General features: G+C 46.9%; 1 protein-coding gene across 1 annotated transcript in view; it reads left to right on the forward strand.

Annotated features, from left to right (window-relative positions):
* Positions 1-20,825, forward strand: part of LOC147420060 (uncharacterized) — a 54,972-nt gene extending 34,147 nt beyond the window's left edge. Inside the window, exons 4-5 of the mRNA XM_086504076.1 lie at positions 20,495-20,644; positions 20,756-20,825. Coding sequence (XP_086360202.1) covers positions 20,495-20,644; positions 20,756-20,825 — 220 coding nt within the window. The remainder of the gene's footprint in view (positions 1-20,494; positions 20,645-20,755) is intronic.
* Positions 20,826-21,741: the final 916 nt, after the last annotated feature.

Raw genomic sequence — 21,741 nt, forward strand, 5'->3', positions numbered from 1 at the left:
TAGGGTCCGTTTAGGGCCAAAACCCTAAACCTGCAAAAATACACAGCAGGCTGTAATTCACTGTTTCGGGCTCCGTTCCGCGTGCCGGTCGCATCCCTAGCAAGTCCTCGAGCTCCCGCACCTGTAGGGCTACTTGCCCTTTGAATCGGACGAGATTTCTGGCGTGAAACCTCTCCGAATTCACCTGTACCTGCGGGGGGATTAGCCGCTAGCTAATCCAGTACCTGTGCAAGAGGCTCTTGCCTCGGCAATCGCGCATGAACCCACACAACTGTACATTGGTCAAATGAAGAGCCCACTAGAGGGGCATAACATACTGCCAAAGGGGAGAGAGAGGGCAGTGCGTAGCGTGCAGGGCATCACTCCTGGCACCGCACTGTGCATAAGAGGGAAAGCAAGCACTCCATAGCTCTTAACCTGTGACAGAGACTTGCAAAATGAGCCTCCCAGCTATAAATCACGTTTTTGCCTTCTCTATAAGTAGTAAACTGGCCTCAGAGTGCCAAGTGTCACTCATTTGTGCATTTTCCCGCTTTAGACCCTCGGGTCTAAAAATATCTCACCTGCAGCCTCTGTTGACTTGGCCACAGAGTAACAAAATGATCCCCATGTCAAACTGCACGTAATGACGCGAAGACATTTTCAGGTCCCAAAATAGCAGTTCCCTAAATTTTAGGAGATGCTGCCATTATATCTTTCTAGGTCATCCGACCCTCTTTGTACACTGTGGCCACATCCAAAACTGAAATGTAGCCTCTGTAGCAAAGGATTCCACTTTGGCTAGTCAATGACCCCACTTGGCTAACCATAGTCCTTGTCCAACCTTAGTGCTCTCTTGCCCTCAGGCCTGGACTCCCTCTGGACAGTTCCACACTAGCTATGCAATGCAGGGCAGTTAGATTTCCCGAGGGGTGTTTCCAAAAAGTGAAAGTAAATAGATAATAAGAAAGAAATCAACAAATAGGATAGATAGTAGTCACACGCTGGTGACATGCTGGGCATGCTGTACCCTAGGGGATTGGCTGAAATTCTCTAAGCTTCCGGAGACCGTACAGCTAGGAAGACTAAGCCGGTATAGAGGAGGACATAGTATGAGACATGACATCGAGACCGCACTAAAGGCAGAGACACAAGAGCCTTTTGAGCTTCAAGCTCTGGCTTGGATGGGGGCTTTCATGCAGCATGAGATCCTGCTGGCAGTTAGGGATTGCACAGCATAGGGACACACCTATTTCTTTGAGATCCAGGAGGAGGGAGACTCATCTAGCTGAAGGACGAGTCTCCTATGGTCTCAGAATGCGCCTTCCAGCAGGTCATGGTGGTGGCCATGGATTCTAAAAAGTGGACAATTGATCCATCCCCAGAGGCAGAGGAGGATTGGCAGCTGTGGGTCTAGGGAGGCCAACCCCTAGCTCGCTTGCAGTGGGACCCGGAGAGTGGGAATGGCAGGACCCCTTTACGCCCCCAGGCCATTCGGGGATTTCCTTCTTCCAGTACTCAGTACGGCTGGGGAGACATATCTTGACAGCCCAGCGGTCAGCCATACCAACAGCAGCAAAGCATTGGTGGTGGCAGGGTGTCACCACAGAGTTCCTAACTGATATTTGGGGCTGACTCTGGGCCAGCCAGCACGCCCGCAAAGTCTCTACTTTTCAGTGGTGGGTGGTTCACAGAGGCATAGCCATGGGGGTGTGGTTAGGTTACAGTGGACACCCACAGACTTGCGTGGGCTGTGGTCACCCGATGGAGGCGCAGCGACATTGTTTGTGGGATTGCATGTAGGCTCAGCAGATCTGGTTGCAGATCCTGAGGCTGATGGATCCTTATGCATCCGACCAGTTCTTCACATGGGGAGTAGCAGCTGGTTCGTCACTTCGAGACGAGCTCTAGGTTATGAGCAGGAGCCAGACAGTCAGGCCATTCAGATGAGAGGAGGATGTCCTCGGAGATGCACTACACCAGACTTTACGATGGCCATCTAGACTCGGGAGAGGGACCCGCGCTGGGAACTGATCAGTAGTCTCACCCTTTGGTGCATCTAGAGCGGTTTCTGCTTTCGAGTGTTTGGGGGCAAAGCGGAGCCACTAGTAGAGACAGTGATATCTCAGAAGACATATCAGAGCGACCCATGGTGGTGCCCATAAGAGGACGTGCCAGCCATAAACTGGTGCCAGTCATCAACTGCCTGAATAGCTAGCAGAAATCTCTCCCATGCATCCTGCTAGCCAGGAGTAATGGTGGTCAAAACAAGGTCAACCTGAGCCCGAAAGTCATGGGCAGACTCAATATTGTTCAGGTCTCCACCAACAATCCAAGAGTCTACAACTGGCAAGGCATCAGAGATCTGGGACCAAAAACAAGCTCGTTCTCTCGCAGTAACAGGAGCATAAATGGACATAAAACCAATCAAGGATTCCCCAATCTGGATAGCTCACCCTGGAATAAGAATGCGATGTTGCCTGATAGGACTCACGGAGCTGTTAGAGTTCTGACCCAATGCTGGAGATCAAAGAAGTGTGCGATCCAACGTACAAGAGTTTAATAAAGGCTGCTCCAGCTTATGCTCTTGAATCAACAGAATATCAACATTTCCTACTATATGTCTGTTGATCTCTCTTTTGAGTCTAGACGGTCGGAGCCTATTGCACTGCTAGTCCGCAATCCATTTACATTCCAAGATAATACATGTAGATCCATGTCAAAGAACCACAAGAATTTACATATCTCTGTACAGATCTCCAACCAGAAAACACATACATATTGCTGTAAAAAGCTCCAAAAACCACAGCCTCTAAGTATATATAAATATCAGCGACGTTGTCTCTTGTAGCTAATCAGCTCTAGTGACTTTGCCTTCGGTGGAAACAAGGAATCTTCTTCCTGGGGCCAAAATATTGTACATCAACCAACAAGCTAGATACATCCTGCTGTGAACATGACATCGCCTGACTCACTCTCTTCAAACCCCAAATACACATAGAACGTGGGAGCATATATGAGTCTGGTAGATAAAACACAATAGGAAGGCAAAAGCATCTGTTTGTGTCAAGCCAATCCAATGCTGCAGTGCATGCACTAAACTGCGCAGACAACAATGTGGCAAAACTACTATCACCAAGCCAGGCTTGCATATGCATAATAGTATGATGGTGCACAAAATGCAAGACAGAATCTGGCGTCCAAGTCTCTCACCTTGAGAAAGGCAAGAAGAAAGATACCAACGGAGTGGACACTCCTCTTATCAGCTGGGGACCAGGAGGCCGAGCGGATCTCTGTAACATATATACTCTGATCATGAGAGGTCCGAGCTCACCGGCGCTACTCTCTGCTCTCTCAACACCCCAAATAACCAAGCAATGATTGAAAAACTCTCTAGAAACATGGCGAGGATGAGGAGATGGAGGAGGTGGAAGAAGTGGCTGATTTGTGGCAGAAGCAGTAGCGAGAGTCTGGAAGGGGCTGCACAAGTAGAGGCTGTGGATTTAGCTGCATAGCGCTGGCTCACTTACAGATAAAGCAGGAGGAGATGGCAAGGCTGGAGCTGCCGAGGCTGAAAGTGGCAAGGGTGGAGCTGGCAAGGCTGGCAGAGGGAAAAAAGCGCTAGCATCCGATGGACTAGGAGGGTCGCAGGCACCTGAGAAACTGGAGCCAACTAGCACCTGAGAGCAGGTGGAGGCGCTCGCTGCACCTGCCGAGCATGCTGCCCCCTCTGTTGGAAGCTATGTCTCCTATCTGGTCTCCGCCAGTCCTCTGTACCAACAGAGGTAACCTGCTTTGGGTGGTGTAAGTCAGCAGCTGGGGGACAGAGGCAGAGTCGTGCTGCCCCCTCTGTTGGAAGCTATGTCTCCTATCTGGTCTCCGCCAGTCCTCTGTACCAACAGAGGTAACCTGCTTTGGGTGGTGTAAGTCAGCAGCTGGGGGACAGAGGCAGAGTCGTGCTGCTGAGGTGCTCCAAGTGCATGCCTACCTCTAGTAGCCTAGCACCTCTAAGGAGGCTGGGTAGGTGTTATGTCCCGCTTCAGGAGAGGGGATCTGGCTAAGACACCGTCCGGATGTGCATCCGGTGTCCGAACGGAGGTAGTGTGAACCTTGCCAGTGTGGCCGGCCAATAGTATAAAAAGGAGGTCAAGGCTTCATTTGTAGTTATCGACCCCCACTGGCAAAGTGCGAGTGATTATCCCGTGAGGTTGGGAGTGTGCAAGGTCACCTGAAGGAGGTGAGGCCGGGTGGTATGGAACGCTCGATCTTACAGGTGCACGCTTACGTCCTCGGACGCTCTCGCGAGGTTTACTCAAAAATATGTAGAATAGCACGTGAGTTCAACAAAAGGGGTTTTTCCTTTATGAAATTACAAAAAATGTACATATAGAAGGATGTTTTAAATCGAAAAAGTGAAAACTTTGGTACATAAGAGGTCTCTATATGTTACATCCCCAGACATCACGATGGGCACCTGCAATTATGTCTGACCAATGTGAACCTGGCCCTTTCGGTTATGAAGTGAGTCTCATTTGTGAGACGTCTTGTGTGATCACCACACTTAGGACTCTTGGCCCTTGGCAACTCTGCCCGCACACCCGTATTGGTGTGGGATTGGTGGTATGGGACACCGGCCCTTGTGGTAGAGGCTAGCCCACTTGGTTGCAGGCTCCCAGGCTCGGGGTGAGCCTGTATTGGCTCTATGGCTAGGAGGTGAGCCTCATGTCCCCTCACTACGTGTGTCAAGGTGTGAGTTTGGCTTGTGCCATGTCATGTATGCAAGATGAATCCGATCATCCGTCTAGGGATTAACATTGGTGTCAGAGCCTGATGTCCGCTCACACTGTGTGTCTAGGTGTGAGTTTGGCTTGTTCCATGTCATGTATGCAAGATAGATCCGGCTACGGATGGATCTTGATGTCTAGGGACATAAAGTTATATCCGGCCAGTGTGAACCTCGTCCTTTTGGTTATGAACTCCTACAAATAGGACTTGAGTCTCATTTGTGAGACATCTTGTGTGATCACCATACTTGCACTCTTGGACCTTAGCAAGCCCGCAGCCTCACGCCGTCACCGCTGCTGCGCACGGCCTCACGCTGGCACTCTGGCTAGCATGTTGGCCCGCGCATACGTCCCCAGTCCCCCCTCTATCTGTTGTGTATATAGTTGCTAGCGGAATTTTAAACCGTGGGCCGAGCACCCAGCCACCATGGCCACCAGGGGGGTACCACTCTAACGAAGGGAGTTGCCCCCCACACTAAATAAGAAATTACACCTCTACCATGGATACCAATAAGACATGCTCCATGTACGAGAAGACCTCTCACCGATTGCATACAGAGGGGCTGCCATGTCCTTAGAGTGACAGCTCTCAAGGACACCCTCATGCGATCATCGACAACAATGAGGCAAAACCAAGACATACCGAACATCCATGTGACTGCCACTGGCCATCAACATTCCACACACTAGAATCCGTGAAAAAAGACTTAGAAGATTCCCACCATCGGCTAGCATGTGCCCCCCTTGCCCTCCTCTCTCGCTAGTAGCATCCCATACCACCCTATGCGAGAGTTGGGAGAACATCTCACGCTAGGCCATCGCGGCCCCATGAGCTCTAGTGGTTTTTTGCGAGTCGCCAAGTCATGCATACGAGCAAGGAGGAGGCTCTGATACCAATGCTAATCCCTAGCCGAATCTATCCTACATACATGACATGACACACATAATGAGCGGACATCAGGCTCACCTCCCAGCCATAGAGCCAATACGGGCTCACCCCTAGGCCTGGGATATTGCAGCCAAGCAGGATAGCCTCTACCACAAGGGCCGGTGTCCCATACCACCACGCTCACACCAATACGGGTGTGCAGGCAGAGTTGCCAAGGGCCAAGAGTCCAAGTGTGGTGATCACACAAAATGTCTCAGAAATAAGACAAGTCCTATTTATGGGACTTCATAACCAAAAGGACCAGGTTCACACTGGCGGGACATAACTGCAAGCGCCCATCCTGATGTCTGGGGACGTAACACTGTATACCTCAAAAAATGTAGACGAGGGGGTTTTATAAATACATCTTGAACGCACGTCCTATACAAGAACTCCATATAGTGAACCCCCCGAGTGGACGCTAGGCCAACACGGAGTGACCCCTCGAGCGGACGCTAGGCTAGCACGGGGGTGCTACCGGATGGTGGCTATGGTCTTGTGGTTCGTCCGACGTGTGTAGGCGGTCCGTATAGCCGCGAGATCATCTACGAGTGTTCATTTCATGGTATCAGAGCCGACTTGGCTGCAAGTAGGACCACGTGCACACTTATGGATCCGTTGATGTCGGGTAACCTCAATTATGGGTAATTTTTTATGACTTATTGTTAAAATTGTCTGTTTTTCTTCTCGTGAGTATGTGTGCAAGTGAAAATTGATGTGCTTTTGCTGATTTTTTATAAAAATCAGCAATTTAACTGGTGGGAATGCTGAAAATCTGATTTTCTATGAAAATCAATGAATTATTCATTAATTTATTGATTTATAATTCAGCACACAGTGCTTTTTTCCCCCTCTCTATAGCCTCCTCCTTTGTGCGAAGTAGAGAGAGAGAGAGAGAGAGAGAGAGAGAGAGAGAGAGAGAGAGAGAGAGAGAGAGAGAAATGAAATGAAATGAAATGTTATATTAACGTCTTCAAAAGGCCAGAGTGACCTATGTCGAGACCAAACTGATACAAAAGTGGTGAGTCTGTTACAATGTCTGAAAAGTGTGAAAATGTGAAAATAAATGCGAAAAACTAAATACAAAGTATTAGATAAACTTCTTAAGAGCATTCTGGGTGTCTGGCTAGAATGCTTCTAATCCTTTGTTGTAGTCTCCTCCGGTGAAGTGTGCTTCTGCATCTCGGTCGTGGTCGTCTCGATTTCCTAAGCTCAATTGCCCTGTCAATGAGGGTGCCTTTGGTATGAATGTGGGTACTCCTTTGTGCTCGCTGCTGGCCTCTCGCTTCTCCTTCCATTCCTGCTTCTCTCGATTCGAAGAAATCTGTGATCTGCCTCTGAGGCTGTAGTGCTCTTTGTCTTCTCATTAGATTATCCCTGTGCCAATGTAGTTCCAATAGGTACAGGCCTAAGCACCTTTGATCTTGGTATTGCATGACTCTATCTAGAGGTCCAAAGCCTTCTTTAAACAGGCAATGGAAACGCCCACGTATCTCATAGTATACGGTGCAGTGGCATATGTAGTGTAATTCTGTCTCCGGTTCCAATCCTCATAACTTGCAAATTCTGCTCTTAGGTGGGATTCCCCTAAATCTGCCAAATTCAATTTCCAACTGGTGTGAGGATGTACGAATCTGACCAATAGCACATCTCAAACCATGATACAGGTGGGTATCCATGTAGTTCGGGCGAATCACAAAGCCATCTTCAGATAACTGTAGGAAGTTTTCTTTGTAGTCGGCCATCTTCGTGCCCAATTCTTGTGTAGGGTCTACCCATGTCCTCTTAGTGTCCAACTGTATAAGATCCTGGCGGATGATTTTATTAATCTCCGTTCGTGTGATTGCCAGTGATGGAGCCTCAAGAGAGTATTGGAAGGGGGGTAATCTTTCCATACTGAACCCGTGTCTGTGAAACCACGAGGACAGTTGCGCATACCAGCATGATGTATCTCCTTTCATTGCTAATTGTCGAGAGGATTCGAGGGCCAATCTAGTATATCGGCAATTATTTGTATCCCATAAACCATGTATAAAGGACAGTGATCTGGTAAGAGCTTCAATTTCTATTGGAGGGGCAGCTAGTTCCGCTCGGGTAATCGCGTGTGGTACGGAGGCCTTGGCTCTAATCATTCGGGAAATCATAGATACCAAAGGTCTCTCCATTGACTTCCAATTATCCTGATCCACAGATGGTCCCCAAATCTGGACCCCATAAAGCATAGCCGAAGCCACCACAGTATCAAAGAGCCAGAGTTTTGTTCGTGGTTCCTGAAACTGCACTTGTGAACACATCCTCTCCAACCCTCCCAAGGCCGCAGAGGCTCTGGACAATCTAGCATCCGCTGCTTTCTTAAGAGTAAACTTCGGTCCTGTAAATACCACACCAAGGTATGTGTACTCTACTGTATCCTGGCCATATGCAAATGTAGGTGCCGATCTCCTAACCCACTGTGGTGTTGTGTTAAACACCATAACTTTGGTTTTACCCAAATTTACCGACAGTCCGCTGTCCTCCGCGAATTTATGTAATGCATCTAACTGCCTTTGCATTCCATTTGGTGATTCTGCTATCAATACAATATCATCTGCATACAACAACAAAGGGATCCATGACCCTGCAAATTGAGCACCTCTGTCACCCTCTCTATCAATGTAATCTGATACCTCATCTATATACATACCAAATAAAGTAGGGGACAGTGGGCATCCCTGCTTTACTCCAACGGTGGAATGAACAATGTCGGAATTGCCTTCTGGAGTACGTACATAACCAGTTACTGGCCCGTATAAGGCCATGATCCCCCATATAATCTCTTTGGGGACCCCTAACTCTTGCATTCTGCGCAGCAATCTGGCCCTTGGTACTGTATCAAAAGCTTTCCGAAAATCCACAAAGCAACAATACATCCTTCTCCCGCTTGCTCTTCCTTCCTCAATAATGGCTCTGAGCGTAAGAATGTGATCTAAAGTGGAATAACCCCTCCTGAATCCAGCTTGTCCTGTTGCCCTTATGCCCTCATTCTCTGCCCATCTACTCAATTTTTGTTCCAGAATGGATGCGTACAGTCGGGTCAATGTGTGACCCACCATAATGGTACGGTAGTTCCCGGGTATCATAGGATCCCCTGACTTGAAAATAGGTACGATAGTAGATAATTTCCAAGATTCAGGTAATCCTTCACACATGACCCGATTAAACAGACGAGCAAGGACTTCTGAAAGTAGATCCGTTGCATGGATCAGATGTTCTACTACTAAACCCTCATGATCATATGCTCTTCTTGTCTTCATCTTATCAATGGCTTTTTCCACCATTTCGGCAGTAAAGAAAGTACTAGTAGCAGGGCGTGGCTCGAGAGAGAGAGAGAGAGAGAGAGAGAGAGAGAGAGAGAGAGAGAGAGAGAGAGAGAGAGAGAGAGAGAGAGAGAGAGAGAGAGAGTATTGGCTTCTCTCCCTCTATCGCCTTTAGTGTGGAGCAAAGAGAGAGAGCATGCTTGGGAAGAGAAGAGAGAGAATGTGCACAAGAAAGAGAGAATGATCGCAAGCAGAGGTTCCAACGTGGAGGATTTTCTTTCCAGCGTGGATGCTCAACTAGTAGCCCAATTGCATGTGGGGCACACGTGAGTGCACGCAAGCTCTTTTCACTCCAAACCCACGTCTGGGTTCTCTCTCGGTCTCCATGCGGGAGAACGGCAAATTTTTTTTCGTTAAATCTCTACGCAAGCGATTTCTTTTTGTTGAGAACCCTCAAGTCTTAAGCGACTTTATTTAAATCAAATGGCCAGGACATTTTTTAAGTAACTACGAAACCTGCACATTATTAAAAGGTCACTTATAGAGACTGTAAAGTTTACAGAGAACTCTTTTTCTCTACTCTACTGCTCTTCTTCCGAGTTTCCTCTTTCTCCTCTGCTCGCATTCACGCGCTCCCACCATCACCTGCCTACTTTCGAACGCTCATGCCGACGCGCCGAGCTTCCCAAAGTTTGACTTTTCGGGACCGAAAAGTTCAGAAGAGGTCCGTTTTTAAGCAAAGTTTCCCGTTCTTCACCAAATTTCATCATGGATTCCTTCAACTCAAATGGACAACGTAACGACGCACTAGAAAACATTCAAATTCCATTCGCGTATTCTCTATACACATGGATCACGGATACTTTCCAGAGCCATGATCAACGTATATCTGCTCTGGAAACCACTAATGTTTGGACGAACATTCGCTTGTCCTCTCTTGAAGGGGTCGTGCAAGGGTTTAATGCCCGTCTTGCTGCTCTCAAAAATACGGCTCAGTCGACGACTGCTTGTGATGCTGAGAACGATACCCATCTCCAGTAATTGCGTACACAAATTGCTGCTTTTGGGCACTCACAGGGTTGTCCCACTACCACGACTCCGTACAAAACCACCAATTTCTCAGGGGAAGAGGAGTGTACGGAATATAATTGGCTTCATCAGTGGATCACGTATTTTGATCTTCACGGGGAGCATGATGAACGAAGGATTCAAACGAGTCCTCTTTATCTGCGCAGTAAGGCACTTACCTTGTGGGGCGACATGACAGATAAGCCTGCGACGTGGGCTGATTTCTGTGTGAAATTCAAGAAGGATTTTGCAAAGATGGATTCTTTGAAATATTATGTAAAATTGCAGAGTCTCTGATGAAAACTCTATCTTTTGATAAATATACAATAACTTTTAACGAAGCGCTCGCCTTTTGCAAGGTGGACTCCACGCATGTTGTGCACATGTATCTGTTGGGATTACATGAGAACTACTGTTGAGCCTTGATCAATGATAAAGCCCCGATTGACGTTGAGGACGTTGTGGCGAAGGCTAGGACGTTCCACTTGATAAATGGAGCAAATTATAAGAAGAAAAGAAGATTAGATCACTAATCCGGCGAGGGCACTTCGAGGAAGCGGCCTCGACTCCAACAAAGGTCAAAATCACCGTCGAGACCTTCTCAAGACAAGAAGAAAGCCAAGAATGTTGCTATCTCTAATGCCACCAAATTAAAGACTGCCCCAAGAAGAAGACCAAGAAATCATCACGCTGCCCTTCGGTTCAGATTCATGAGATCTCAAGTAATTCTGATGTTATTCAAGTTGAAATCCGTTACTTAGCGCATAGTTCATACACTAATTGTACCTTTAGCACTAGAGTGTTTGATAAGCATGATCTTCTCCATTTTCCTGGGAAGGTCAATGGTCACGACATGACCGTACTCCTTGATAATGGAAGCTCACACAATTTCGTGGATGCAAAATTGGTGCAGAAAGTGCGCCTGCAGACGCAGGAAAGTGACCATGAGTATCTCGTGAAGATGGCTCATGGCGAAGATACAAATGTATAGAATTAGATGGTTCCTGATTTGATGCTCGAGCTAGCTGATTATTAAGAGAACCTGGATTTCCACATCATGCGCCTGGACAAAGCAAATCTTATTTTAGGAATTCCATGATTTTATGATAAACAAGAGATGTTGTATATAGACTATTTATATCACTCTCTTGTTTTTGTTAAACAGGACATGCCTCATGTATCTGTTTCGCTTTGTAATCAAATTTCTGTAGATAGTGGTGTTGCTATACTAATTGTTACTGCTTTGAAAATGTTTAAAGATATGAAGTCTTTTGATGTTGACTTTTATCAATGTATACCATCTGCTTGGTTTGATTCATTAGTGCTTGGTACTTCTATCACTGAATCTCATAAACATGTTTCATATTCTTCTGTTGAACTTCGGGATTCTGACGAATCCACCCTTATCCGAGAAATCATGATTGATTTCAAGGTGTCTTTCCTGATGATCTACTTCCTCACTTGCCGCCTTCGAGAGGAGTAGATCCTACCATTGAATTGGTGGCTGGTAATCAGCCTTTTTCAAAGCAACCCTATCGATTTAGTAAAACCAAAGAGCACGAGATTCAGTGAAAGGGGTTTTTTTTTGCCAAGTAAATCCCCGTGGGGGGTGCTTGTGTTACTTTCTCAAAAGAAGGATAACACTATGCGCTTTTGCGTGGATTATAAGGGGTTGAATAAGCTCACTGTCAAGAATAAGTACACTGTCCCGTGCATGGACGATCCGATAGATGGACTCCATGAAGCATTGTATTTTACGAAGATAGACCTCCGATTAGGCTATCACCAGATATGAATCAGACTGGAAGATGTTCCCAAAATAGGCTTCCATATGCGTTATGGTCACTACGAATTTTTGGTCCTGCCTTTTGATTTGACCAACGCTCTAGCTACATTTTAGTAGATGATGAATAATCTCTTGAGACCATTTCTATGCCACTTTGTTGTTGTATTTCTAGATGACATCGTGATTTATAGCCGAATTTTGTCTGAGCATCTACGTATATACGCGTTGTTCTCGAAGTATTGAGAACTGACAAGGTTTATGGTAAGGCTTCTAAATGCGCATTCTTTAAGAAAATGATTCTGTATTTGGATCATATTACAGTATATTACCCGTGATGGAATTCGCGTCGACCCTAAAAAGCTGGATAAAGTGCAAAATTGGTCCATTCTGAAGAATGTATGCCAAGTAAAGTCCTTCCTAGGCTTTATGGGATTCTTTCGCAAATTTACCAAGGATTTCTCCAAAGTTGCTGCTTCGCTTATGGAACTTTTAAAAGGAGGGGTGAAAGGACCGAAGACTTCGGGTCCTCACAGTAAAGCTAACCCCCGTGTTGTTTGGAATGAGCGTCTTGACAAGAGCTTCAAGACACTAAAACACTTGGTGACTACTGCGCTAATATTGGAAATTGTGGATCCTAGCAAGCCATTTGTAGTTAAAACAAATGCTAGTGATTATGCGATTGGTGTAGTGCTGTATCAGGATGGACGTCTTATTGCGTTTAAAAGTAAGAAACTTTCTGACGCTGAGATGTGTTATCCAACGTATGGAAAGGAGCTTTATGCCGTAGTTCATGCTTTGAGGAATTGGCGGTATTATTTATATGGCTCTACCTTTGTTGCATGGACAGACCACACTCTTTGCGCTATATCAGGGTGATCTCAGCGGTCGGAAGGCCAGATGGATTGAACTTATGCAAGAGTTTGACTTTGAGATCCGTTACAGAAAAGGATCCAATAATCGAGTTGCTGACCCACTCAGCCGGAGTCATGAAGTTAATGTCTTGTCCACGGCTGAAATTTCGACGGATTTCTATCTCTCTCTCCGAGGGCTATGTCGTTCCGATAGCTCTTTTGGCAAGATATGGAGCGAAGTCGAAGCGATACATGACTCTTATACAGGCTTGGGTGATACAGAAACCCCAAGTGAGTCATGTTGAAGAGACGAGACATCGACAATATTCCATTAGAGGTGGACTATCGTTTAAGAATGGAAAAATCTACGTGCTAAAAATCGATGAGGTTTGACAAAGGGTTTTGTTTGAATGCCACGATGTTCCTAGCGTTGGACACCCAGGCATCCAAAGAACTTTAACATTGGTCAAACGATATTTCTATTGGCCAAGGATGCTCTCTTTTATAGAGAGCTATGTGAAGAGATGCACTCATTGTCCAGTTAATAAGGCAAAGTGCCTTAGAAAAGTTGGCCTACTACATTCATTGGAAATCCCTGATGCCAAGTGGCAGAGTATTTCTAAGGATTTCAAAGTTGGTTTGCCAAATACTAGTCGTGGCAATGATTCCATTTGGGTTGTGGTCGATAGACTCATAGAAATGGCAAAGTTTATACCAAGAAGTCGTCAGTAAAAAGCCATGAGTCGATAGTTTTATTTTTCAATCAACTTTATAAGCCGTATGGTCTACCAAAAGATGTCGTCAGTGAGAGATACCAAGTTCATAGGGCAATGTTGGCAAGATACGTTTGCTTACCTTCGGACAAAGTTGAGTATGTCGTCCTTTGATAAGCCAGAGCCCGACGGACAAATTGAAAGGATAAATCAGACGTTAGAGGACATGTTGAGGACTTATGTCTCACAGGCAGTTTGATTGGGAAAGGTACCGCTCACAATTAGAGTTCCTACAATAATTGCAAGCATTTTTCTATTGGATTTAGCCCTTTCATGCTCATGTATGGATTTGAGCCTAAATCCCTGATTGCTATTGGCTTAAGAGAAAGTCAAGGATCGCCAAGCTCGTGATTTCTTGTATGATATGCAAGAGATGCTCGAATTGGCTAAGAATAGTATAAGGGCGGCTTGTGATCAAGTTACTACTTATGCTAATCAAAACAGATCTCCAAGGAATCTAGAGGTGGGACAATGGGTCTATATGAAGATACCCAAGAATTCCAAGACTATGCCAATGGGAAAGCATTAGCTAGATATTGTGGTCCATTCTTGATCACAAGAAAATTGGCCAAGTTGCCTATAAAGTTATAAACTAGCTCTTCATTCGAATGTTAGTATACATCCAATGTTTCATGCCACCTGCCTTAAAGAAAAATTAGGGGAAGCCCTCATTGTTATGCCTATCGAAGAAAATGTGTGGCAAGATATGCAAACTGAGTATATTCCTTGAGAACCAGATGTTGTTCTAAATCATCGTACCCCTCATTCGCGCCAAAAAGCTTATGATGAGTACTTAACTAAATGAAAGGGTCAATCTGAAAAGTTTGCTACTTGGGAATCAATCAGAGCTTTAAAAGCCCACTTATTGATGAGGACATCAATGGTTCTTAATGGGGGAAGATTATTGTTGACCTGGGGTCTCTCTCTAGAGTGGAGTCGAAGCCTAGTACTCTCTACTCCGGCTAGCTTTGAGGCTCTCAGCTCTCTCTAGGGTGACTCCATGTTGTGTGGTGGGCATGTTGGTCGATAGGGAAAATCCATGTTGTCTATGAGTTGTGTCTCTTGGATTCCGCCTCTCGGTGTAGCCGGCTCTTGTAGACTGTAATGCTCTATCTATGATCTCCAGTAGGAAGGCTCCAAAGCTGCCCTGGTGTAGTAATACAAGCTCAAGCATCCGATGCTTCTGCTTGCAATCTTGACAACAACCTCGGTGACCACTTAGATGCATACTTTTTTTTCCAAGAAAAAGATCCTTCCATTAGTTGATAAAATTGTCCAAAGGGAAACAAACCACCTCTACTAGAGAGGGCCACATCAAAGGCATGGGGGGAGACTCCCAGTGAGTAAACAAAATATGTACAATGAGGCTAAATTACAAAATGGGAGGAGGAAAGAGCCATAGAGGTGGCCGGTAGTGCCATCTAGGTGCACCTTGGACCATGGAGAAGAAAGGCCTTGGGCGCCAGAGTCGCAAGAAAGCTTCTTTGCACTTCCGCATGTGATCGGAGCTGCCATGAAGTCTCTCGAACTGACCCCTGAGAGTATGAATCAACTCCAATCAAAAGTCACGAGCAGTGTAGGTCGACCCCCCTAAATCACTATCATCCAATTGGTGGAGGCTAACTCAAAATGGAGTGCAGAGCCCATGAGGGTGGGAACCACGCTAAGCACCCCAAGTAAACTGTCGCACTGTGGAAAGAGCTGGCATCAGTTGAAGTACCTGAAGCCAAACCTATTGTGCCATGGGACAACACCACAAACAATGACGCTGACTCTCCAAAGGATGGTCACAATCTACACAGGCTGCCGACAAGCCACTATGTACTAGCCATCTCCCCACTTTTGTAGCTCTATATGCAACTAGCCACTAGAACAAAGTGACTCGTCTCTGTTGTCTGGAGTCCCACAACCGCTCCCAAAAACCTGGCAAGAACTCAACTATGAAACGCTCCTCCTGCCAATGAGGTGTTGCAGAAAGACGAGCCTCTCTCCGTGCTGCTAGTATGTGTCGCCCTAGTCGAGCAGTGTACTAAAAGAAGGGGGTCCCAGGGTGATCGGCTGAAGAGAAGAGGTCTCTCCAAAACCACTCCACGGGCCCACTGCACTTGTGAGAGGGGGCAGCTCTTCCAAGCCCATAGCCGCCAATGGCCTGTCTCAAGACCTGCTGCGTCAGGATCTATGACACAGATACCCACTACACGTACCCTCTGAAAACAACACTCTGCTACTTGTGACTGAGACTGAACATGGGGGGTACGGACTCTGAGCAAGCACGAACTACGATGAGGACCTCCAATAGCATGAAGGCCCCATCCATCTGGGAGCTGCGGTCTCTAGAGGGGTGAGCCACTCAGTTGGTAAAGCTTCTGTAACATCTTGGCACATGCTTTTCACCCCTCTCATGCCTCGTAGTTTGATGCTCTAAGTCTCCTCAGAAAGCCCTGAAAACTGAAGCCAGTCGCCAAGAGTGCGGACTGGGCCTTCTGCCATGGGACCTCACATGGACAATTACCACGGGGGAGTGCTCTGAGGGCCTCATGGAGCTCCTCTAGTTGGAGAGGAAGCTTTAGTCTATGTCGCATCTCCTCAATAACAAGGCAAGGCATGTAAGGTGCAGCGGAAGTGAATGTTGAACTTTTCTCAAGATGAGTGCTCTGAACTGTGCTCAAGGGTTCCTTTTACTTACGGAAGGTAGAGCCTTCCATTTCTTTAGTGAGAGAGTGCAAATGACACTATGAATGAAGGTGCTAAGACTGAGAGAGAGAGAGAGAGAGAGAGATAGAGAAGAATACGACACCAGACGGTTGCCAAACCCTCCTTCAAGGGTCCCCCCTCTCTATGGCAAGAGAGGTCTACGCTATTGATTACACAAATATGGTAGAATGGTCTAGATACAATGGACTTGCCGACGATGTTGACGACAATGATGACAACGATGAGATGGGCTGAAATCTATCTACTAACTGCTGAATTCTGACACTGTGTCGGCGAGGACGGCGATGGGACGACGATGCGCTGAAAATGCAAATGCTGAAATCTACGAACAACAGTTGAATCTGAAAACACTAGCTGATCTGATGGTGCGGCGAGGATCTGCTACGGGTAGGTGAGATCTGCAAGGTTTGGGGCTGATCCTGCGGAGTCTAAGTACTGAAAATTGAAAACGCTAATGACTGGGTCTGATCTGTCGCTGGGAATCTGCAAAACGTTGATGCTATCTGCAAAATTGCTAGGCCTAATCTGGTATCTACAAAACACCAAGCTGAAACTGTAACCAAAACGCTATCTGCTTCTTGTTGGCTTGAAAACGCTAGGTCTTGTGCCGGTCTTGCTGAGAAGGTGCATTGCAACTTGTTGGAACTTCTGTTGGCTCTTCTGCCAGAAAGTCCTAGCGCTAGGTTTCTTTTATAGCGCTTAGCAAATTTGCCCTACCTAGTTTCCCAACAAAGTCACTTATTAATAATAAGTGAAAAATGGATAAAATAGGGAAAATGGGTTCTGTGCACTGTAAAATGCTCATGATGGGTACTGACTGTCATGCTGAAAATCATGCTATGTGCAATCAAAGGATATGCAACTACTCTAAGTGCCTGGACATGCACCGCCTGCGCACAGGCTCACAAAGGTGCAAGAACACTTCCTAAGTTGACCTGAACCCTGGACCTGAAGTAGCTTGTCCACATGCACAAAGGGTTAGATGTGACAAGGTATCTGCACCCAAATTTGCTCTCTGCATGCATCGTGACGCTTTGAGTGAGGCTCATCTCACAAGAAATTACGGTAAAAGTCAGTAGCAGCTGCACGCATATCCTCAAGCTTTGAAGCAACTGAACCATCGCGTCTCCTCAACTGGCTAACACTAGTGTGTGAATGGCGTGACCCCACCGTCTCAAAAAACTCCCCAGTAACTCTGTCACTCAGTAACTTTGTCACTCACTAGAGTCCATTGAGATGCCTGTTGATGGAAGGCAAACTCATGGCACCGCTCCTCAATGCTAGCCAGCTCCTGCCTAGCCTATTATATGTGCTCCTCCAACCAAGGACTGTCTGGATGATGCTCCTACATGCTCTGCAAGGAAACAATGCCCCATTGGAGATGCTTCTCCTCCTCCCTGGTTGCAGCCAAGCGAGCTACAGACTCCTGGAGGAAGAAGCGGCTGAGCTCCGCTAGTCCAGAGGCCACTCTACCAGCAGGGGAGTCCTACGTGTCCAAGCTTTGTGTCCAAAGTACCTCCACTCGCTCTTTAAGCTTTGGATCCAGCAAGATCCTCTAAGGGATGCGTAGCATCCCACCCCCCCTCCTCTGTCTGTCTATCACACAGTGAGAATCATTGGCGCATGGTCAGAAAAAGTAGTCCTTGCCACATGTCACAGATGTGGTCACTGGCATAGAAGCGATCTATTCGACATAGATTCACTCCTCCTGCTCTGTGGTTAGAGTGAGAGAAAGACAAGATGTAAGGGGGCCTCACAAAGCCTAAATGATGCCAAACACCAGGAACTCTCAAAGTCATACATAGGCAAACTCTAATCCTGTCAGAGGGATCCTCCAGCATGTTGAAGTCTCCCCCAACACACCATTGCTCTACATGTGGCAAAGACTCTACAATATGAGACCAAAACTCTGCTCGTGCACTTGCCACATTGGGCACATATATGTTTAGGAAACCCAACCTTGAAGACTCTACATGCTGCAAAGACTCTACAATATGAGACCAAAACTTTGCTCGTGCACTTGCCACATTGGGCGCATATATGTTTACGAAACCCAACCTTGAACCTTCATAGTCATTCACTGAGCTCTGACTGGCACAATAATACCTCCGTCCACAATGGCCTACTTCCATGAGTCCGCAATAGTCATAAATACCCCTCCTTGGATACCTCCAGTCCAAATGCAGCTGACCAAAATGTCTCATATCGCCCACGCAAAATTTGACCACATCATCTAATGCGACTCTCACCACACACAAGGCATCGCTGAAGCTCCTGACGCAACCGACCCCTCTGACGCTGAAACTCGGGTCCTCCTAATCCCTGCACATTCCATGAGACAATCCTCATGGAGTCGGTGAGAAAAAACAAATGTTGCAACAGCAGCCAATCTCGCTATCTTAGAGGCCGGCTTGGATGGGAAGTAATCCGCATCCGAGCGACCTCTAGACAAACGCAGCTGAATTGACTCTCCCACCCAGACCCAAGCCGAGCGTGCAGTCCGCAAGGCCGCATCCTCTGTCCAAGAATATTCATGTATAAATACATAGCAAGGGGGGCTCTGAGTGCCAGCAAACAAGTTTACCACAAGGTGCGTGCAACCTGCTGCATCTGGCGGTGTGACGCGTCACACTAAACTTTCCTAAAGGCCAAAGTATCTGTATTAGATCCGTCACCCCTAGGTCTCCTATGTGATGTGAGAACTCAATAGCTTGGACCTGTAGCCGATCAAAGAACTGTGTGCAAGGTCCACTCTGTGTGATCCGTTCCACACAATGGAAAGGAGAAACCTATTGTTGTATACCAGAGCCTCATTGCCTCGGGCTGCTAGAAAGAGGACATGGACTTGGAAGCAACCTTCCTCCAGGTCGGAAGAAGGGTCACCAGGAAAGCGTGTGAACCTGCAGTCGAAGAAGTCTCATCATCAGCGGATGTCGAAGCTGGTCAAATCACAAGGAACTGCTGCAAAAGGAGAGGTCTATACCAGAAGAGGCCTCCTCAGGTGGGGTTTGTCCCTCTCGAGCCATGCGACTCATAGCAACAGCACTACCGAGAGATCGTCTCGCTGCGGATGTTTGTCCACTCTATTGTGTCTGAGGAGAAGTGTAGGATGGGTTAAGTGATGAGCTAAGGGCCCCACTGGGGAGAGAGGAGCGGGAGGTGGGGATGGAGGTGGGGGAGGAGGAGGCGGCGAAACGAAGGAGTTTGATGGAGGAGGGGAGGGAGGCAGTGGAGATGGTGGAGCTAAGGTGGAAGAGCCTCCTCAAGGGGCTCCTGCTAGGGGAGTTCAAAACGGTTCCCTGTTGGAACCCAATGCTGCTGAGGTGCAAGAGGTCAGCCACTAGGGGGGCAGTGTGGCTAGCCGTCCCTGTCGACAACGGCGGGCACCTGCTACCAACTGTCAGCTGTCTGATCGCTGGCTTCTATCGAGGCACCAGTCTGTGTGTCCTGGGTACCTGTTTGCTGGGCATGCTCAGCCTTAGGAGGCTGTGCATGCGCTGTGGGTCGAGATCCCCTGCGAGAACAGGCCTTTGCTAAGTGGCCCATCAGCTTGCAAATGAAGCACTGGTTAAGGAGTCCCGAATAGTCCACCCTCTGGCGTTAACCATCCCCCACTCACCCTGGGTGGAAGGAACACCTTCCGTAGAGTATGGGTGTCACGAACTAGAACGCGTACTAAAGGCATACTGGCAACCTTAGCTACAATTGAAGCTGCCGTGTAGCACGGGGTCTCCAAGACTATCCCGACCTCGGAACCAATCCTAGAAAGAAGCGGAAAGTACTCCTCCATAGGGCAGGAAACAGACCGGCAAGTCTGCCTCCTCGACAAGAACATTCAATGCTGGATCGAAGCCATGGCGCCACTGTCGGAAATGAGCTCTGATCGCTCGGATGGCCAACAGGCTCATTGGTAGCCATCTCGAGAGTGTAGGGATGAGAAGAGAGAGAGAGGCACTGACGAGCAGAGGGAGACGCAATAGCAACGAGCATGTCAGACTTTACTTAGATGCATACTTACATACAACGGAAGTTGCAACGAGTTCTATAAAAGGAAACGATGGAAAATTTTCTCTTATAACTCATAGATCATACTCATAATGTAATACATTAATGCAGCACAGTATGCTAGGTTTATAATTGTTATTGCTTTTGGATGTGATGATAGGAAGCCTATTTTTTCCCTATTTAAAGGGCATAGCTCTATGAAGGATCTACCCTTTTACTTATTGAGAAATATTTTTTTTCAAAAACTATTCAACTCATATTTTGTCCAATGGTAGGCCACTGATTGTATGACCTTGTTGATATTTTTAGGTACATTTTGTTGGAGGATCCATTGGAGTTACATCACTTCCACATCATTGCAGCAGTCCAAAATCATAAAGACTATGTCAAGATTTTGGACGAGATAAAAGCAAGATGGGCAGCTCGGGAAGAGCTGTATTTGCAAGCAGACACACCAAGGTATGATATTGCTATTATTTCACACTTCTTCATGGTCATTACACCTCTTTTTCTTTCACACATGGAAAAATGTCAAACACTACTTTTGATATATTTTATTATTGTATGCAGAGTTGGTGCAGTTCTGCAGGTGGTGTTCCATTCGGGTGCTCCTAGATTTGTGATTCTCGACAAGCAGTAGACTCTCCAAATGTAGTTTCCTCTCTCTCTCTCTCTCTCTCTCTCTCTCACACACACACACACACACACACACACACACACACACACACATTGCGCAAGATGATGGCTTTGCCACATAACAAGACACCCCCAAGGACCTTGAAGGCGACTTTCATGCTCACACACAAACGGCTCATAGAGATGGAGAAAGAGATGAAAGAGTGGAAAGCGGAGATGGATGGTTGGATGGAGAAAAAAGCAGATTTCCTCCAAAAGCAAGCTAGCAAAGAGGAACAATGGAAAGCGGAGAAGGAGGACAGGCGGGCTGAAATAGACGCGCTCAAAGGGGAGGTATCGGCCCTTAAAAAAGAGCTGGCTGAAGTTAAGACAAGAGGGGAACTCGAAGAAGGAAAATTCCAGCCCTCACTTATCGAAGAGCTCCAAGTCATCAAGGAGCAAGTGCAAACAATCAAAGGATGAGAAGCAACGGTGGAGGTGATCACCAAGATGAAAAGAGATGATGGATGAAGCGGAGAAGTGGATAGAGGTCGCCGAGGAAAGGAAAAGGGAAGGAGGCATCAACCCTTACACCAACCATCATCAACATGACACTACAGGAGGAACAACGGAGACGCTCACGTGTTGTACATGTGGGAGTTACCTGTCCAAAAGATCGAGATAAAGTCGAGGAAGAAGTAAGGGAGCTCATGGAGTTAATGGGAATAGATAAACCAACGCATACAAAGACATGGAGAGTCGGTAAAAGAAGTGGAGGTGTTGGAGAGACATTGAAGGAACGTGCTCTCATTTGGCGCTTTTCACTATTGAGGCGAAGAAAGAGTTTCTAAAGAGAAGGCCCACATTAAAGAAGACCTGCATATTCCTTGGTGATGATTGTAGCGTGGATAGTGTGTCATGCTCTCTACAGTGGGGTGCTC

The sequence above is a fragment of the Adiantum capillus-veneris genome, chromosome 28 (assembly GCF_014529385.1).
Source record: "Adiantum capillus-veneris isolate H3 chromosome 28, ASM1452938v2, whole genome shotgun sequence".
In the NCBI taxonomy this organism is placed as follows: Eukaryota; Viridiplantae; Streptophyta; class Polypodiopsida; order Polypodiales; family Pteridaceae; genus Adiantum; species Adiantum capillus-veneris.